The sequence below is a fragment of the Sturnus vulgaris genome, chromosome 5 (genome assembly GCF_052056855.1).
Source record: "Sturnus vulgaris isolate bStuVul1 chromosome 5, bStuVul1.hap1, whole genome shotgun sequence".
NCBI classification, from domain to species: domain Eukaryota; kingdom Metazoa; phylum Chordata; class Aves; order Passeriformes; family Sturnidae; genus Sturnus; species Sturnus vulgaris.
Genome location: NC_142247.1, coordinates 13443352 through 13461363, shown reverse-complemented (window position 1 = coordinate 13461363; position 18012 = coordinate 13443352). Strand labels below are relative to the sequence as shown.

The following is an 18012-nucleotide window of genomic DNA, read 5'->3' as shown; positions in this document are numbered from 1 at the left end:
GCAAAATAGAGATATGTGTTTGCACAGCTGCAGTGTTCCTGTGAGATTTGCAGATTGCTCCTGACAAGTGAATGTAAAATGCATTAACCTTGGAACTCATTGCAAAATAGTGGGAACAAAAGGGGGAATGAAGGCACATGGCTGTGGGAGGGAAGGTGGAGAAGTAGAAAAAAATTCCGATATAGTTATGATCATGAAGCATTTGAGTCAAATAAGTCTGTAAAATATCAAAGGAAGCAAATAAACTGGCTAATTAATAAATCAGGAAAACATGGAAGAGGAGGGAACATTTGAAGGTGGATTAAGAACTTGCCAATAAGACAAAATTGCCATATGCTGTCCACTTTGGTCACCTAGTGCCAGATTGCTATAGCATGCTCCTTTTTCCCTTTCTATTTCAGCCTCTTATTAACTCTGCTGTCTGTGTCTTTCCAGTTCCTGTGGAGTGGTGTTGTCAATTGTGTTCTTGTTGGTAGTTTTTTTCACTATTCTGCTTCTATAACTGATCTACTAATTTGCTGTTTTGAACTCAGCCTTTGTCGGAATTATGGGTAACACAAGATCATACAAACTGCTAGACTGGAATAGTTTCAATTCAGGTATTTTATTAGTCATTCAGTACTACATATGCTGACAGAAATTATGGCAGCTCAGTGAAGTTATTAGAAATGCTCTAGGATATTTAGGTTAATGCTTCAAATTTGAATCTATTTAATCATCAAATGCTTAAATGTCATGTTTTCATGTTGTTAAATATTTTCTTTAAAATTACAAACCATTTTTTTAGTATAAAATAATATTGCTAAGAGTAATGTAATATCAATCTCGAAAGCTGAATGTTCAAATGTTTATTTAGTAGTTACTTTCAGCTCAGCATCCATGAAGGAAGTAATTTAGGGTTAGAGAATGGATTCTTCCTCACACAGTTGGGATCATTTCAGGTGTGATTTTTTTGGTTGGTTTGGGGTTTTTTTATGTAATGGATTTTTGGGGTTTTTTTTGGCCTATTGGTTTGATTTGGGGGGACTGTTGGTTAGTTTTGTTTTGTTTTGCATGGGCTTGCACTTTCTTCAACAAAGGCTTTCCTGCTGTTACTTTCAGGAAATCGATGAATGTATTTGTTCTTAATAATAGCTCTAAATCAATAGTTGTGTTATAGATAGTAATAGACATAAAAATTGTCGAAGAAAAATAGAGAACTATCAGTTTAAAGAGAAGGGTAGTATGTAGCCCAGGATTTGTTGGTTCATAAATCTTGTATTGTAAAATGTAACCAGTTTCAGGACTTAAAACACAATCATTTGAACTTTTAAATCACTTCATTACCTAGCTTGAAAAAAACTCCAATATTCTTATTTTTTTATGCATTTTATTAATCAAAATGTGTAACTTCCTTGTATAGCTGTAGAAGGTGAGTTGATGCAATTAGATGAAATAAAGGCTTGTCTCTCATGTTTCCCCTTTGGAAAGATAATATGCTGTGGGAGAGGTAGGCATAACTTCTCTACATCTAATATCCAAGCCACTAGACCTTGTCAAACTTTGATGTCTTTAAAGCTGGCACAATAAAAAGGTACAAAGCTGACCTCTGAGGGCTTGTTTCTCCTAGAAACTTTCCTTCTTGATAATTCACTGTTTCCATGCAGCTCTTTATTATGCTCTAAAATTCAGTTTAAATGCACAGTTATTAAAAACCAGACATTTTTCATTTTGCAAATTGTTCAAAAGTAGGGAGAGACTAAAACTATTGGCTCGTTTTTGTTCCTTGTTACAGTAAGCATCCTTTAATATTGTGATTATGAGCTTTTCTAATTTTGTTGGCTTTCTTTGCTTGTTCTAAAGTGATAATATTTTAAAATTAACTTTCATTATGAAAATAACGTCCTAAAATTCTCAGGTCTGTGACTGGTATAGCATAGTCTGATCCAAGGTGTTAAAAATGTGTCAAAATTTTTGTATATTTTGTGTGTGATATTCAAAAGTTGGAATTCATTGTAGCTTCTTCCAGATTGTTTAATAGGATGTTTTTATTGAAAGAATTTTATTAGAATAAGGGAGTAAATGAGTTTATGTATAGATACAGACACTAAACATAAACTAAACCTTGAACTGGGCTATAAAGTTATCCTCAATGTAAGATTAGGAAGCTAAGTGGAAGTCAGGAATTCACTTCTGGATAGAATATCCAAAACTGTCATCTAGTTTTTTTAGAGATTACAGGAAAATGAATGTGCAAATATATGTATATAAAACATTTTACCCAGAGGTGCTTGTTACCTAAAAGTGTTGGTTGGAGTAGAGAGGTCTAAACCACAGAGTTACTGTAGAGTTAATACCTCTCTGAGAGCTGGCTGTGTTTCTGTAGCTTGGTGTGTCAGTAGGTCTGTAGGAAAAGCTGCTTAATCCTAATGTTTTGAGACTGAGCAGGTTGCATTCATATTCCTGGAAGTATGGGGTTTTTGCAGTGCTAGGTGTGCTGCTGGACACAGAAAGTAATCACAACCATAAATGGGCTAAAATTAATTTTCCTTTTGAAAAATATTCAGGCTTCATTTCAGCTTTCTTAGTAACCTAAGAGCAGAAGGATATTTTTATTTTTTTTTCCTTTGCCAGTGATTTAATTGTGTGTAAGATACAACAGGAGTATCCAGTGGTAGGGAAACATTAGAGATTTGAAGGTGCTTGAAAATCAAATGTGGAAGTGAAGACATGAATGGAAAAGAAGCTGCTTAAATTTCTGGAAATTGCATATAGTTCAATGAAGAATTATTTAAATGTTTGAAAATACAAAAAGGTGGATATGAAGATGAATTTGTAAAATAGAAGGAGGGAGTTGTGCAAAAATTCAGAGAAAAGAGGGCACATAATACAGTGGAGGATACCCTCTGGTGCTGTTTCTGACAAAGAATGAACTAGAAGTATAAAAACATGCAAGGAATCCTCAATCCAGAAGACTGGATCTGTGTTAAAAGTTTGGCACTGAGGTTAAACACAGAGCAGAAAGGTAAGCAGTGCAAGAATTTGTTGAATAGAGGCTGCTTTTCTATATGGCTGTTTCATAGCACCAACATTTTGTTTCTCACATAACTAAATTTTAAACTCCTCATTCAGGAAGCTGCTCCAGCAGTGCTTCTCCAACTCCAGTAGTCAGAAATATGGAAAGATAAAAGATTGTTAAAAACTTCCTCACCATCTCCTGAGTTCCTTGTGTGATATCCAGTCTTGCTGTTGGAGTGTGAAATTCTTCAGAGTTAGTTTTGCATATGAGGAAATGCAAGAGGAAAGCTTGGCTATGTTTTGTTTCTGTAACTGAATGTTTTTCTTCCATAGAAATACAGAGAATGTGCAAATTACATTTCAAGCTACTTTCTGGGGTGTAAGTGTGGCTCATTTGTAGGAGCACAGTAGGAAATGTCAGATTGTTCCTGTTGGTGTCTGATGTCGTTATCTCAGATCAAGTAGTAAAAATCCCAACATTTTAAGGTTGACCTCTTGCCTTTTCTTGAGAATTTCCAGGTTGACTTCTTGTCCATCAGTGTGTGTTGAATGAAAATGGGAGGTTAAGGCAGTTGTCAGAGGCTTTTTCTGAACAGACTGAAGGGTGTGATGTTCTCCAGTAATAATTTACTCCAGTTTTCTGCAGCCTTTCCAGAGGAGTGAATGTTCCTAAATAATTTCTATGGTTAATGTGAATAGTGTTTGAATATTATTTCTAGAAGCAGTTACACCTTTATGTTAATGAAATAGTTTTCATTGGGACTGTGCTTTGCTTTTTTTTTTTTTTTGAGAGAGTTCTAAGTAGATATTTATGTAACTGAAAAAAGGATGGTCACTGTCACTGAGCATAGAATAGTATTCATGTGGTCTGTTAGAGATTCATAAATAAACTTGGCATTTAAAGTCTTTGTTTAGAATTCTTTGCCAACCTAAGTAATGCTATTTAATCCGTTTATACTGCTTTAAAGCTCTACCTGAATTCTGGCTAATGGTGTGAAAGCAAATATAAACTTTTCCTTGCACAGGTACTCCAAAAAAAAAATCATTGCTTAATGCACAACTCACACTTTGTAGTAGTCTGTAGTCTGGTTTTGATTTGATAGCACACAAGAGAGAGAACATTGGTCTTGCAAAAATTGTATTTTTGCACATAACTCATCCTAATTTCAAAATATGGGGCTTGACTAAAACTACTGTCTTCATAAAATTGCCTTCATAGATTGCATTGACTTTTTTCAGCCTTCTGATATTTGCTTCTGTGTTTGCAAACATGCAGTTATATAATTATTTGCCTGGCTCAAAAGATACAATTGCTAGAAGAAAACCAGAATGATTCTGATTGAATCAGCCCTTCCTGTTACATAATTACAGCTAAACATGGGTGAAGTTTTGTAGGAAAATATACAGACAGAGAACACAAGTTCTGACTGACTGTAACAGGATTATAGGAATAACTGATAAATGTCAATGGATAATATGAGGAACAGGAGATTTTTCTTTTTAAGTCTCCTTGGATCCAGAAGTTAAAAGAGGCTTCTGCATTCCTGAGGAGTGCAAACAAGGAATAGGAAATTCAGAGACAGTATCATTTCATAGCAAATAATGCCATCCCTATCTGGCAGCAATAAAATAGATGAAATGTGGTTTAGGAAGTGTTGTCTTATTACAGCATAGTGTCCCTAAACAGCTGCTTTGTTGTAGTCATTTGAAGCTTTTCTTTGAAGATTGCTCATGTTTTAAAGTAGGTTGTATTTATTGTGCCAAGGTGACAAAGCAACAGAGACATAAAATAGAATAAATAGTTTCTTTATTACCTGCTGAGTCACCATTCTAGGATGAATGACTGAAATAATCACTGAAAGCTGGAGTATCAAAGGCATATATTTATGCATGGAACTGATTTTCCAGAGGCAAATTTATTTTCTATATTTAATGTTTTCTAATTTCTGGGCAGTATTTTTGAGCTCTTATAATTCTAAGTATGATGCAATTTAAACCTTCATTCTTAAGTATTTTTAAAGTGTTATTTAATAGTTTAATTTTTAATATATTCTGAATGTATTTTTTTTCTTCAAATACCTTATATTTTGACATTATAATTTTAACTATATTTAAGTTGTATCACATGGTTTCTTTTTTTTTTATCTCTGCACTAAATTATTACTGCTGCTTTGACATTATTTGCAAGTGTTTTTTTTTTTTTTTAGATGATACTTTTTTCAGCTTGTACTCTTTCTACCAGACTTTCATCTACAATTAAAAGAAAAAGTTATAGGCACTGTTATGGCTGTATTAAGCCATAAAGGGAACAACCCTTCTGACTTCTCCATCTTGGAGTGTATTTTGGGATGAAAGCTAACACTCCTCAACAGTGAGCTGCCCTGAAAGAAATGATGTATGGAATTTTCTGTATGGTTTCTTCTGGAGTCTTGTAGTGATTTGGCCTGAATGGCCCAGTAGAGAACTGCCCTGCACATGAAAGGGTTTGTGTTTAATCAGCCAGCCAATATCTCATCCTGTAAATGCAGTTCTAATCTTAAGTGTTCTTAAAATTGTCTCCTTAGTAATTGAAAAATTCCTTCAACTTTCAAGTCTTGTTTTGTTCATTCAGCAGTTTGGGCTTAGGAAGTGAGATGTGTGCTGCTCTCAGACTTCATCTGGCAGAAAAGCACTGGTTATCAATAATATTTTTCAGGCTGGATGTTTTATTTGGAGTTTACCTTTGTAAGAGTAAGTGTACCTGTTCTCTTTGGGTGTGGTTACACTGTTTCCTGCTAGTTTAGTGTATACCAGTTTTCCTTTGATATATCCCTATAATCTTTCTGCAACAAAGTTTTCATTTGTACTTCTTTTAGTGTTAAAGATGGCTACAGGGAGTAGTATTTTTAAGCAAGAATGGAGTGACTTGGAAACTTTTTTGAAAGTTTTAGGTTAATGTGCTGTAGGTTTAGTTATTTGCTGTGTGAATTTTGTCCAGAGGATTTGTGTTTCTGTACAGTTATTGACTTGTAGACATTTATATCTAAATATTTTAGCTATTTATATATGTATCTAAATATTTTAGAAAATTGATAATGTCAATGTTTATGGGATAATCAGAAAGGATTAAGTAAAACTTCAAGGTCAAGCAAGTCAAGGTTGCTTATAAACCTAACAAAGATGTCTGTTAAAAAAAACCCAACCAGCCAAACCTAGAGAAAAATACCACATTTTTTTCTATATAACCTGTTAGTAGGTTTTTCATTAAGAAGATACAAAAATAAGGGAATATTGAACATGTGAATAATGGCTTTGCCTAATGAAAGATTCATTGGTTGATCTGAAGGAATATTATTGGCCTCCATTGTCATTTTTGAAACAACAGAACAAGGAGTCATTTATAGATCATGAAAATTTTCCTTGGATGATTGTCCTCCTTTTCAGAGTATTGTGTTACATGTGTAAATATTTACTAAATTATACAATCTAAAATGGATTGAAATGAATCAGACAGTTCAGCTTTGGAGTAATTTCCTCAGGATGTCAAAAGATTCAGCTTTAAGGATGCAGCAACTTTTGAGTATGAGTTGTGTCATCAAGAGGCCATTCTTCTTAATCTGTCTTCAGTTTTAAAAAATCAATATGGACTAGCACAATGCAGCTTCTGGCTAAATCTTGAAAGAACCCATACAATTGAACTACTAGGAAATAACTTGGGAAAGTGTTGCATCTTATGAATCAGAAAGTGAAAAGTGATAGTATCTAGGTGAAAGATTTATGTAGGATATTGTCCCATGGATGGAACAGCTAAACCTTGTATTTTAAAAAAGAGATGGGTGACTTGGTGGTGTATAGACTTAAGTCAAAGAACATTCCAGGTACAGAAGTGCTGTTTATGGCTTACAAAACTGGTGAATAAAATCAGTTTGGAAAGTTTCAGTTGGAGGAGGTTTGAGTTGGCACAATTTTGATAGAATATTGTACTGTTGACAACATTGTTTCTCAAGTCCTCAATTATAGAAACAGTGTGCTTTGCTTCCACTTGGTTATAAATATCCTGCCAATTTGGAAACATTAATAAAGTAAGTTTAATATTCAGCCTTTGGTGTCCCCCAAAGGGGGCATAATTAGCAGTGGAATTTCCTGAAAACTTTCCTGCTTCAAGTTGTAGAGAAACCTTGGTCCAAACTACTCGGTACATTTGCTAGAAAAGCTTGTGACTGAGTGCTCTGTATGCTTGCCTTTTTGCTTCCACCTAGAATCCAGGGCCATTACTTTCTGTAACCATTTCAGTGAGCTGCCATAGTTTTCAGTCTGTACTGTCACCTGATCCAAGCATGCGCCAAAATACCCACCGTTTCTGGCTCCTGTCTGCTGAATCTGCTTTGCAAACCCTTAGTTCTTAAGCTTTTGCCTTAGCAAAAAAAAACCAACAAGCACTCTCATGGAGTGTGCTGGACACATGCCATCCTGCTTCCCTAACTCCTCTAATTGTTGATGTAAATCCTTAGCTTTACTAAACTTGTAAATGCTACGACAGCATCCCCATGTGGAATTGTGTGGCTCATGTGTCAAAAAAGGCTGCTTGTGAAAATATTTGTCAGAAGAATATGAATGCTACACATTGCACTGCATTCAGTGTTTTGTATCAACTTATTATTGCAATGTCATGGTGTTTGATTTTAATTGTAGACAATTATTTTGTGTTTTAATATGCAAAGGTAAGTTCATGTTAACTGTGAATGTGCAGTATTTATATCTAAACATAATAATTGTTATTTTTTTGGCCTCTTTCTGGAACAAAAAAAGTAGTCAAGTATCTTAAGCAGAGGCCCCAGTCTTCTTTACAGTTGTTTATGCATGACTCTTATAGAAATATTTGTTCTCGTGCAATAAGAAATTGTTGGATTCTTTGAAAAATATTGGGTCTGATCCTGTTAATGCTGAAGACAATGGCTGGAAAATATTTCTTATGTCTAGTAAGAGTGAAAATTATCCATTGCATTTCTATAGTTAATAGTTTTGTTAGTGCAGATATTGAACAGATTCTTAGAATAAAGGGTTAAATGTTGTTTTAGGAAGACAGTGTTGAGTAACTTCACACCAGTATGTGTTTGCTGTAATGGTGAGGTGTTCTTGTAGATGTTAGGTAAGAAAATTTTTAAGTCTCTTAATAACTTCAACAGTTTAAACTGTACATTTTTTTGTGGAGGAAAGCTAAATGTTTCATAGAATTTGGGACCCGTCACTATTTCTACCTTTTATGTACACTTTAAGAATCCCTGTTTCCTTTCAAACATCTTGTTCCATTTCAGTTTTCACTGTGGCTACATTCCTTTTCAATGTCATTCTTGTCTTCATCCGTCTTTTTATTTCACAGCACATTTTGTATTCATCCTCTGTCACTTCACCTGTTGCTAACTCTCAAATCCTCATCATGACTTCACATTTTCTTGCATTTCCTTGACATAGGAATGTCACTGGTGATAAGTAGAAGCAGTTTTTGCCACATGGAACCAAAAGGTGTAAAAAGTTATGGTTTTGAAAATTGGTGCCTTTTGCCTAGAAAAAAGGCTATTTCTTTGCAGGTGTTTTTCTGTGAAGTACAAGAATTTGTGTGGCTGTTTATTCAATGTTTATGACCAGCTGCCTGTGATCCAGTCTCATTGAGCAGGTGTTTTTCTGCATGATCAGAGAACCACTTTTGCTGCTACCTTAGACTTTTCATCTATAAGGAGAAACACATTGCTTATAAAAAAATCTCTGGCCCACGACTGGAGGAGGAAAGAGGAATTGATCCCAAGATTCATGTCCTTTTCACCAAAAAGAGTTGAGAGAACTTTAACAGAATGTGCTTGTGATCTCACATCTTCCACACACTCTGAATTTGTCAGATGTTGTAGCCTGGCCTTACAATCCATTTCCAAAGATTCTCCCTTGATTCAACTGCCATTGCTGCTGTTACCTGGTGGCAGCAGAAACAGCCTTTGTCCAGAGGTGTACATGCAAAGAGAAGACATTTCTCACTTTTTGTACCACAAATGGTTCTGAGAGCTGAGCTGTGGAGCTCCAACCCTGTGTTGTGATGGATTATTTCTTTAGGAGCTTGAATTTCCAAAGCTGAGAAGAGGTGCTCCAGGAATCTGAGTCAGGATTGCAGAGTATCATCTTAAGCATTTATTTTCCCAGTCACCGAGAGGGTTTAAGCAGTGTTTTTACACTTAATTTTAAGTGCAGCACCTCAAGATTCTGCCAGTAATGCACTTCAACCTGCTAAAGTGAACTTGGATAGAACATGATTGAAGCAGTTCATAGAAATCCCTTGTTTTATGTCCTAATGTGTACACTTTTGTTGATTGCAGAGAACATTCCTAAGAACTCTCACTGTAAGTTTTTTTCTGTTCAGTGTTAATTTCTTCGAAGCAAAGGTTGAATCAACTTCAGTCTGAGCATCCAGGCTGCTGCTGGTCAGTGTAATGCTGAGTTACATAAGCATTGCCATCTAAAGTTAGTTATAATTGAATATACAGACCTCTCTGCTCTTCCTTTTTATTAGAAAATGCTAATTAGTTTAGTTTAAAAAAATTAAAGCCTAGTTCTAAATGCAAAGTTGAGATAAAGTCTTGAATGAATACATCTTATTTTACAATATTTCTGTTTCAGCAGCTTTTAAATGATGTGTATATCTGCATCTTGCATTTTTGTTTGTCATGTTGTCGGAGAACCAAGTGTATGATAATGTGGTTATCATACACTGTGTTGATTAATATTCCTGGTAGTACAAAATTGGTTCCAAATAAATTTCAGGGTTTGACCTTTATATTTAAATTATGATTCAGCAAGGAGAACTCAGTGGCCAGAAGTTTGTATCTGTGCTAAGTTCAGTTAATTTCAGGGAAATTCCGTAAGAATCTCTCTACTCAGAACCCTTGGTAATATCTAAGTGTTGATTGTTTGTTACTGGTTTTCCCTTTTTGTATCAACAATTAACACAGTTGCCAACTACGTTCATTGAAATAGGTAAGTTTTGAGAGAAGAAACAGCTGACAAATTCTAGTTGTAATTTCAGTATTTGTTGACTCCATATGTAAAAAGCTTGCAAGACAAGAGCTTTAGTTATGGGAACTAATTGCTGAGCAGTTAAAATAAATGGATTGCATGAACTTATTGTAGCAGCATACTTTTTTTGTATTTTTGTATCTTGTAGTTTTCAAGAAAAGCAGGCAGGATATATTTATATAACCTTGAGGACAATAAAGGTAATTTGAATCCATTCGTGGGCATGGAGGGAAGGTGCAGTTTCCAGGATACTGAAGCAAAAAAACACTGACAACATACATTCTGTACTTCTTCATGTTGTAAATGTAGAAGTAGTTTCAAATTCCTATGGCTTCTCACAGTTAGAAATGCCACAGAACTGTCTGTTTGATTAGTGATACAGTTTTAGACAAATATTTTAAAACTCTGGTTAACAGAGAGAACTGCTTCCAGTAGGAAAACCTATTGGGTTATTTCAAAGATATTGACTGTACAGCAAAGTAAAATATTAGTTTGCTACTATGAATACTGTTTCATTACTCTTAGTTTTTCAACATTGCAGAGTATCTGTGATGCTTTGTTGCAAGTTACACTGCTCTTGTGTTGTTGGAAACTGCTCACATGGGGAGAAACAAAATAATTAGTGAAAAAGTCCCATTTGTGTTTCCTTGAAGTGTGATAAATAGGAAGGAAATAAAGTGTCCATATTCAAAGCACTTGAATATGAAAAACTCATCTTTTCAGATTAATTGCATGAAGCTTTGTGTCAGCATAGTACAGAATAGTGAACTGATTTATACTTTGTCTTTCAGATGAACCAGAGACACGAGATGCCTGGTGGGCAGAAATCAGACAAGAAATAAAATCCCATGCCAAAGCATTGGGTTGTCATGCTGTAGTGGGCTACAGTGAATCAACCAGCATTTGGTAAATCACGATGATGATTTGATTTTCAAAATGCCACAGAAAACGTGTTTCATCATTGGTGGATTAAAAAAAAATTTAACTATTCCAGTGCACTTGTTGATGTTGTCTATTCTATAACTGCTTTACAGAGTTTAAGTGAGATTATGAAATTTCAGTATTGAGTGGTTTTTGTATATGTTTAGATCTGGATTTTAAGTTTTTTCTCATGAATGTTACAAGTTTTTTCTCTTAAACTAAAGCCTACAGTTTGCTTTGTAGTAACAATATTAATTTATCCATGAAGTTTTCCAAACCTAATCTACCTAAATAATTAAGACTGTTCCTAAAAGTATACGTATTGAAATTTCATTATTGGATAACAACTGGCAGACCAGAACTTAAATGGAAAACTTCACATTTCAGGCCCAGAAAAGCTCACCCTGGAGCCAGGTGTGTCTGATGATACTAATCAGAAAATTACTCTGGTTCACTGTTTCGAATTGCATTTGGGAAGTAATGAGCAAATTCAAAGATCTGAATTTATTTTCTTTCAAATTGATTTTGCCTAAATATTTTAAGGAGAGAAGTTGGAAAAGTTATGATTAACCATATTTACCTCAATTACACCATTACTAAGGGATGAACACACCAAAATGAAGCATTTATTCTTTTGCTTGTCAGCCTCCTTATAAAAAGCATGAAAGTTTGTGTTATTTTTTCTACCTTAACTATGGGTAGTTAAGGATGTACAGAGCATAGAGAGGCAATCAGTTATTGGGTTATTTAATGCTTGCATTTCTCTAAAGGAATTTAAGGTGGTAGTGTTTGATTATTGATAAAATATTTATTGGAATTCCCATACTTATTGCCAGTTCAGCTTTATTCCATGCTTAAAGCACAAGCTTGTGTGTGTGAGTACTGGTCTGCCAGACTTGCTATGTATGAAAAATTATTATGGAAAGAGAAACAACAAATAAAAAAAAAGACACATGTATCATTCTAGAAAATGTGGGAAAGATTTTCTCTGGTTTTCTTTTTCCAGTATGGTATTTTATACTGAATACTAGAGGTTTGTTTCTTATTTAACAACTTGCGAATTATTAAAAGCTCTGTGGTCATTTTGAGAGCTTTAACTACGCTAAATCCTAAGTATAGTTGGTTACTTTACATGCAAAATGTACCATTATTGTGGTTCTTCCTAGTAAAATTTTACTGGTTTGCCATTTTTTATCCTTCAAGAAACACCCTTGTCGGTGTTGGGTTCTAACTTCATTTTGAAAATTGAGTGTTAATACGATGCTGAGGCTCTCAACTTCCCTTTTACTTTGGTAAAAAATTATGCCTGTTTTCTTTTAATGTTTGTTTGGTTTGCTGTATTTCTTTGCATTGTTAACCATAGAACTGAAAAGCATACTTAAATCTAGTTAGCTTTTCTGTTGTTATATTATTTGTAACATGAGACAAAGCTCTTAAGTCTTTCTGTTCAATCCTTCTTCATCTTGTACTTATGCAGTGGTTATGGTTTAAGTACCAGAAGAGGATTGATTGTGAGTTTTAATGGATAAAATTTGCACAAGTGCACAAAAGTAGTGATGATGTTGAACTTCATTGAGACTTGTACTGGCTTTTTAATCTGATAATTTTATATAAAAGCACTCACTAAGTAGTAGGAATTCACTCTGTTGTTATTCTTTTCTCTTATAGTGAAGAGGTCTGTATTTTGTCCGCATCTGGCACAGCAGCTGTACTGAACCCTAGGTTCCTTCAGGATGGCACCATGGAAGGCTGTTTGGAACAAAGGTTGTCATGGCAGCCTGGCTTCTTTTCCATAGGGTCAGAGAAGGGAGAGGTTGATTTTTTTCCTCAGAGCCAAGATAGTTCTTCTCTATTAGGGTAGGTTACAGTGTTACAGTGCAGGATGCGGGACCAACCACTTTACTGCTTTTCACTAACAACCACCACCACAGGAGTAATGGAGCTCTGCGCCAAATTAGATATTCTGTTTTTATTTCTAACAGTCTCAATAAGGTAACACATTTGACTACTAACACAGATAACTCAGTTTTTTCCTTAGCTGCTCTTCAGGTCTCTTTTCTCAATTTTGTGTCATACAATAAAAAATGACAGATGTTACTTACATAAGCCAAAAGTGGCTATGTCTGTAATGTGTGTATATATGCTCCATTAAATACTATTTATGTGTGGGAGATAAAATAGCTTGGTTATAAAACAAATATGATGCCAAATTTTTCCAAAATGGGTATGTGTTTCTTGAAGTTGATGAACAAAATCATGAAACTGAAGGCCAAACATGAAGTTTCCTTTTTTTCTGCTCTTGCGAATAAAATTTGAAGAATGAATATTGCCACAAAGTTATTTTTAGGGAAGAAAAGGTTAATTAATGCATATTGGTAATTTGTCATGTATTCATCAGGATATTAATCAAATATTTCAAGAGATTACTATAGTTGTAAGCAAGGCTATTAATTACACTTTAGCCCTTGCATTGCATTTTCCATAGTAAGCCAGTCAATGTAGTATTATTTATTCTTCTACTTTGTTAGCAGAAGACTGTTGTTTAGAGTTATGGTTTAGAGTTTTTAAAACTGTAGCCAGAATTAAATAATTGTTTTTGTAGTCACTATATGATGGAGAGAAAGAAATATCATGTTCATAATATAAAGAAAATAGCACTTTTATGAAAGTATGTGTTTTGGTGCTACTAAGAGTCTTGGCATAGATTAGAAGTGCCAGAGGGAGGTAAAACAGGTAAACAGACAAAGCTCATGCTCAACACAAAATATATTTGCCATAGTTTTATGATAACTAACGTTCCAAATCTGTCAGATTTGCTTACAGACCTCTTCAAAATCACTGAGAAGAATTGTTTATGTGACACAATATAAATTTTCAGTGATGCAGTTGGCCTGTGCTTTCCCTGTTCATATATTTATAGTGGTCATTCCTGGGTATTGCTCATGGGGGGAGAGAGACTGTGTGTTCTGAGCAAATGAGTTTTACCTGATGTCTTATCCTAGGAAACAATCTTGCAGTTCTTCTCACAGTGTTAATATACATTGTGCTGCTTCTCAGAAGGATGATTGGTTTGATGTTTGTATTATGCTCTTATGGGATTTTGGACACAATGATTGTAAAAGAGATTTTTTTTTTTGTTTGTTTGGTACAGTAAATTCTTTGTACAACTCTTGTATCATGGATTATATTTAGAAGTTACACTGCTTAAAGCCAGTTCAGTAATGTTACAGTTTTATATGAATTGTTGGTTACTGAATGTCCTTTTTCTCAATCCCTGCATAAGAAGATTCAATGCAAGTTTTACTGATAGCATTTTAGCAAGTAGTGTGCAACCTTTTTTTCTTCTAGTTCAAATATTGTAATACTTATCACATTGGTATAATGGAGCAGAGTTTAGTTGTGGTGTATGATTCCAGTAGGTCTCTGTAGGTATTTATACACGTGTGCACTTACTGACCATAGTTAACAAGATGCAGATGTTTTAAGTATTCTATCCATAATGTATTTTTAGGATTGAAGAAGCTTCACCACCGGGTTGTGGATTTTGCCATATTCCATATGATGAATTGAATATGCCATTTCCTGCTCACCTCACTTACTGTTACAACTGCAGGAAGCAAAAAGTTCCTGATGTCCTTTTCACCACAATTGACCTTCCTGTAGAGGCAATAGTTGTTGGGAAGGGATGTCTTATTCAAGCCAGGTATCTATCAAAATGCTTCCTGAGTCTGGTAAAGTTTTGGAGATGTTTGAAAGAATTCCTGTTGCTAAAATCTAATGTGTCATCAAACCTTATATTGCAAAACGTACAATTGGCATGTGTTCTTGAATAAAATTTCTCTCTGAAAATATCATTGCACTATTGTAGGCTTTGAATTTCAGCTTGTAGGACTAAACCCAGAGACTGGAAGATGACAAACATATACTCAGAGATGGGATTGCTATGCTCTGTTTTCTTCCTTTTAGACAAATATGGGCAATGCTTTAGCTGTGAGGGCACTTGGGTTTAGTTTGGTTTGGTTTGGTTTTGGGGCTTTTTTCTTCCTTCCAATGTGTTTCTTGAATGACTGTATTAATAGGAATTGTAGAAGTTCTGCCACCAGAAATTGCAGTAGTAATTTTCTGTCCTTGTGCCTGAAATGTTTGAGGCTTGTAGCAAGAGCAATAAATGTTTGCATTGGTGGTCTTGCTAGAAGAAAAGCTGAAAATAGAAGTTTTCAGATGGCACTGTCTCAAGGAGTTCTTGTAAAGAACTGGCATTTTGTTTTACTGTTGCAGCAATCTAAAGTAATTGAAAAGAAGCTGTATTAGGTTATACAATGAGGAAAAAAAATTCAAGATACCTTGTGATCCCTTTCAATCTTCACAAATCCATTAAAGCTCTGTCTGTGCTGGTTTGTGTTTCCAGGTTGTGCCGTCTGAAGAAGAAAGCTCAGGCTGAAGCAAATGCAACCTCTATCAGTAACCTCCTGCCATTCATGGAGTATGAAGTGCACACACAACTGATGAACAAACTCAAGCTGAGAGGAATGAATGCCCTCTTTGGGCTGAGAATTCAGATCACTGTGGGGGAAAATATGCTGATGGGCTTGGCAGTAAGTACAGTGGATTCTGGGATTCTTTTGCTTTCTTACAGTATTTTTTCAGGAAGACTTGCAAGTGTTGTGGGATTTGGAGTAATCAGACATTAAAACATCATTTTAAGAGCAAGGTGTCTTAATTATTGTAAAATCAGGACATACTTGTCTTTCATAACCAGCAGAAGAAGATTCAAATCGCTTGAAAATGGTAGAAGGCAAGATGATTAAAAAGGGATGAGAGGAAAAGAAACTTTAAACAGTTTAAAGTCACAAATTGTAGAAAAATGATGGTATTCTTTAAAGATCCTGTCAAAGAGATCCCTGTTCTTCAAATTGAATTGCAGTTCCATGACAAATAAAGTCAATTAAGTCTGTCAGTAAATCTTTTGCTTATTTGGCAACAAGAGGAAGGTCTGTTGCTTCTTCTTTGATGGAACTGAAGAAATAAAAGATTTGAGGAAGTCAAGGAATGTTCATTAACAATATTTTATAACCTCTTTCTTTCATGCTAGGTTAGGATAGTGAAATATGCTGCTTCCTGCATCAGAGGGTGCTTGGATAATTCTAGCTGGCATCTTCATTTATCTTTCATGATCTGCTTCCTGTAAATAGAAATAGGGTTGTCATAACCTCACTGATGCTGTGAATGGTTTGGCCAAATTTTAGATCTTCAAAAACGGTAAAAAACTATTTGCTTATGCAAAACATACTGGGGCAGAGGCTGTAATTTTTAGTATGTTTGGAATTTTTAGACAAGTTTAAGAGTTCCAAAAAAATGAAAAGGAGGGAGTTTTTAAAAAGAATAGTGAAGTTTTTTCATATGTGAAGAGAGAAATCCATTTATTTATTTGCAAGAGATGCTGCTGTAATTTGCATGTTACAATGCTGTTTTAGCATAAGCATTATGGAAAGCTTTATATGAAAATATTAGGAATTCATGCTTATATACTTGTCTTTTTCTTCGTGATTTTTAAAAAGTCTGCAACAGGCGTGTATTTAGCAGCTTTGCCAACACCTGGAGGTATTCAGATTGCTGGGAAGACTCCAAATGATGCCACCTATGATCAGCACATATCTCACATGCAAAAGAAAATAAATGATACAATAGCAAAAAACAAGGAACTTTATGAGATTAATCCTCCAGTAAGTTAATCTTTTATTCTTAAAAATAAAACATTCTGATTCAAATATATATACTGTATATCCATTTTTTTCTTACTGAGTCATTCAGAACATAAGTTTATTTACAAATAGAAATACAGAACTTTTAAAGTGTATTTTGGAAAGCTGCTAGAATTTTCAGATCTCTTTAGTCACATAGCCAAATCATAGTTTAGTATTAATTACATATATTTCTCAGTAGAATAATTTAGAGAATGATATGATTCTTAGAATTGTTAACTAATTGTGTAGAGTTGAATTACTTTTAAGCTGGGCAGAACATCTGTTAATTCTTACATTCTTTTTAGGAGTTACCAGAAGAAATTATTGGGTCTCCCATTCCAGAGCCAAGACAACGTTCCAGGCTATTGAGATCTCAGTCAGAAAGCTCTGATGAAGTTACAGAGCTTGACCTTTCACATGGGAAGAAGGATGCTTTTGTCTTGGAGGTGATAAACATTTTCACTGCTCATGTTCATACTTTGCTTCTTCTGAAATATATATTTAAAAAAAAGTTTTCTTACTCATCTTCGAGAACAGTTCCTAAATTGTGTATAATTTTTTCCTTTCTGTACCAATAGAAAAAATGAAGTATAAGATTTTTGTCTCTCTTTTTCGTAGTCTTTTTGCTTAAAGCACAGCTGTCTACAGACTATCTGAAAAAAGATTGCCCTGCTGTTCATGAATGTGAAGCAATCTCTAGAATAATAATTAAGAGCTGTTAAGAAATGTCCTTCTGCTTGCTTCAAGTAGCAGATCAGACAAATCAAAAACTTCAGATCTATTTTTATAAACACTGGGGTTTTGTGTTGCCACACTTTATATTTAGCAAATAAGAAGATTGTATTTTCTTCCTGTTTCAAAGCTCTTACTGTTGTAGATGAACATTCAGAATTATTAGTTCCCAGAACGGCTTGTATTCAAAGCATTCAAAAAACTGCATGTGCCAAGAGAGCACATAAAAGAAGATTTTCTGAATTTCAGCTATTGCTTTTCACAGTTTAAGAATCCACAACTTCTGACAATACCTTCCAGTTCTTACTACAAAATAGTAGTAGCTGCAAATAGAAAGAACAGCACCTACAGATAAAGGACATAGATTTTTTTTTTTTTCTACCTCTCTATTCATGAAAATTCAAAGATGGGATTGAACATTGTCCATTTTGAAGTCTTTAATACTCCAGCAAGTGTTAAAGAAGGGCTGGAGTTTTGATCATCCTGTAGATACAGGTAGTACAAATACCTATCACTGACTAAAATCCACTTCAAAATACAGCCTGTAATTTCAGCCTAAGGTACATTTAAGGCTTTGCTA

At 34.6% G+C, this 18012-nt stretch overlaps 1 protein-coding gene across 25 annotated transcripts in view; it reads left to right on the top strand.

The window, feature by feature from the left end:
* The window catches only part of C2CD5 (C2 calcium dependent domain containing 5), a 57003-nt gene that overhangs the window by 24933 nt on the left and 14058 nt on the right, over positions 1-18012 (top strand). For 8 of the 25 annotated variants that reach the window (XM_088164892.1, XM_088164885.1, XM_088164886.1 and 5 more), the window contains 7 exons: positions 534-599; positions 10827-10941; positions 12625-12813; positions 14468-14659; positions 15365-15551; positions 16515-16679; positions 17006-17146. In XM_088164892.1, coding sequence (XP_088021018.1) covers positions 534-599; positions 10827-10941; positions 12625-12813; positions 14468-14659; positions 15365-15551; positions 16515-16679; positions 17006-17146 — 1055 coding nt within the window. The remainder of the gene's footprint in view (positions 1-533; positions 600-10826; positions 10942-12624; positions 12814-14467; positions 14660-15364; positions 15552-16514; positions 16680-17005; positions 17147-18012) is intronic. The other 17 variants (XM_014880218.2, XM_088164898.1, XM_088164893.1 and 14 more) reach the window with 4 other exon arrangements.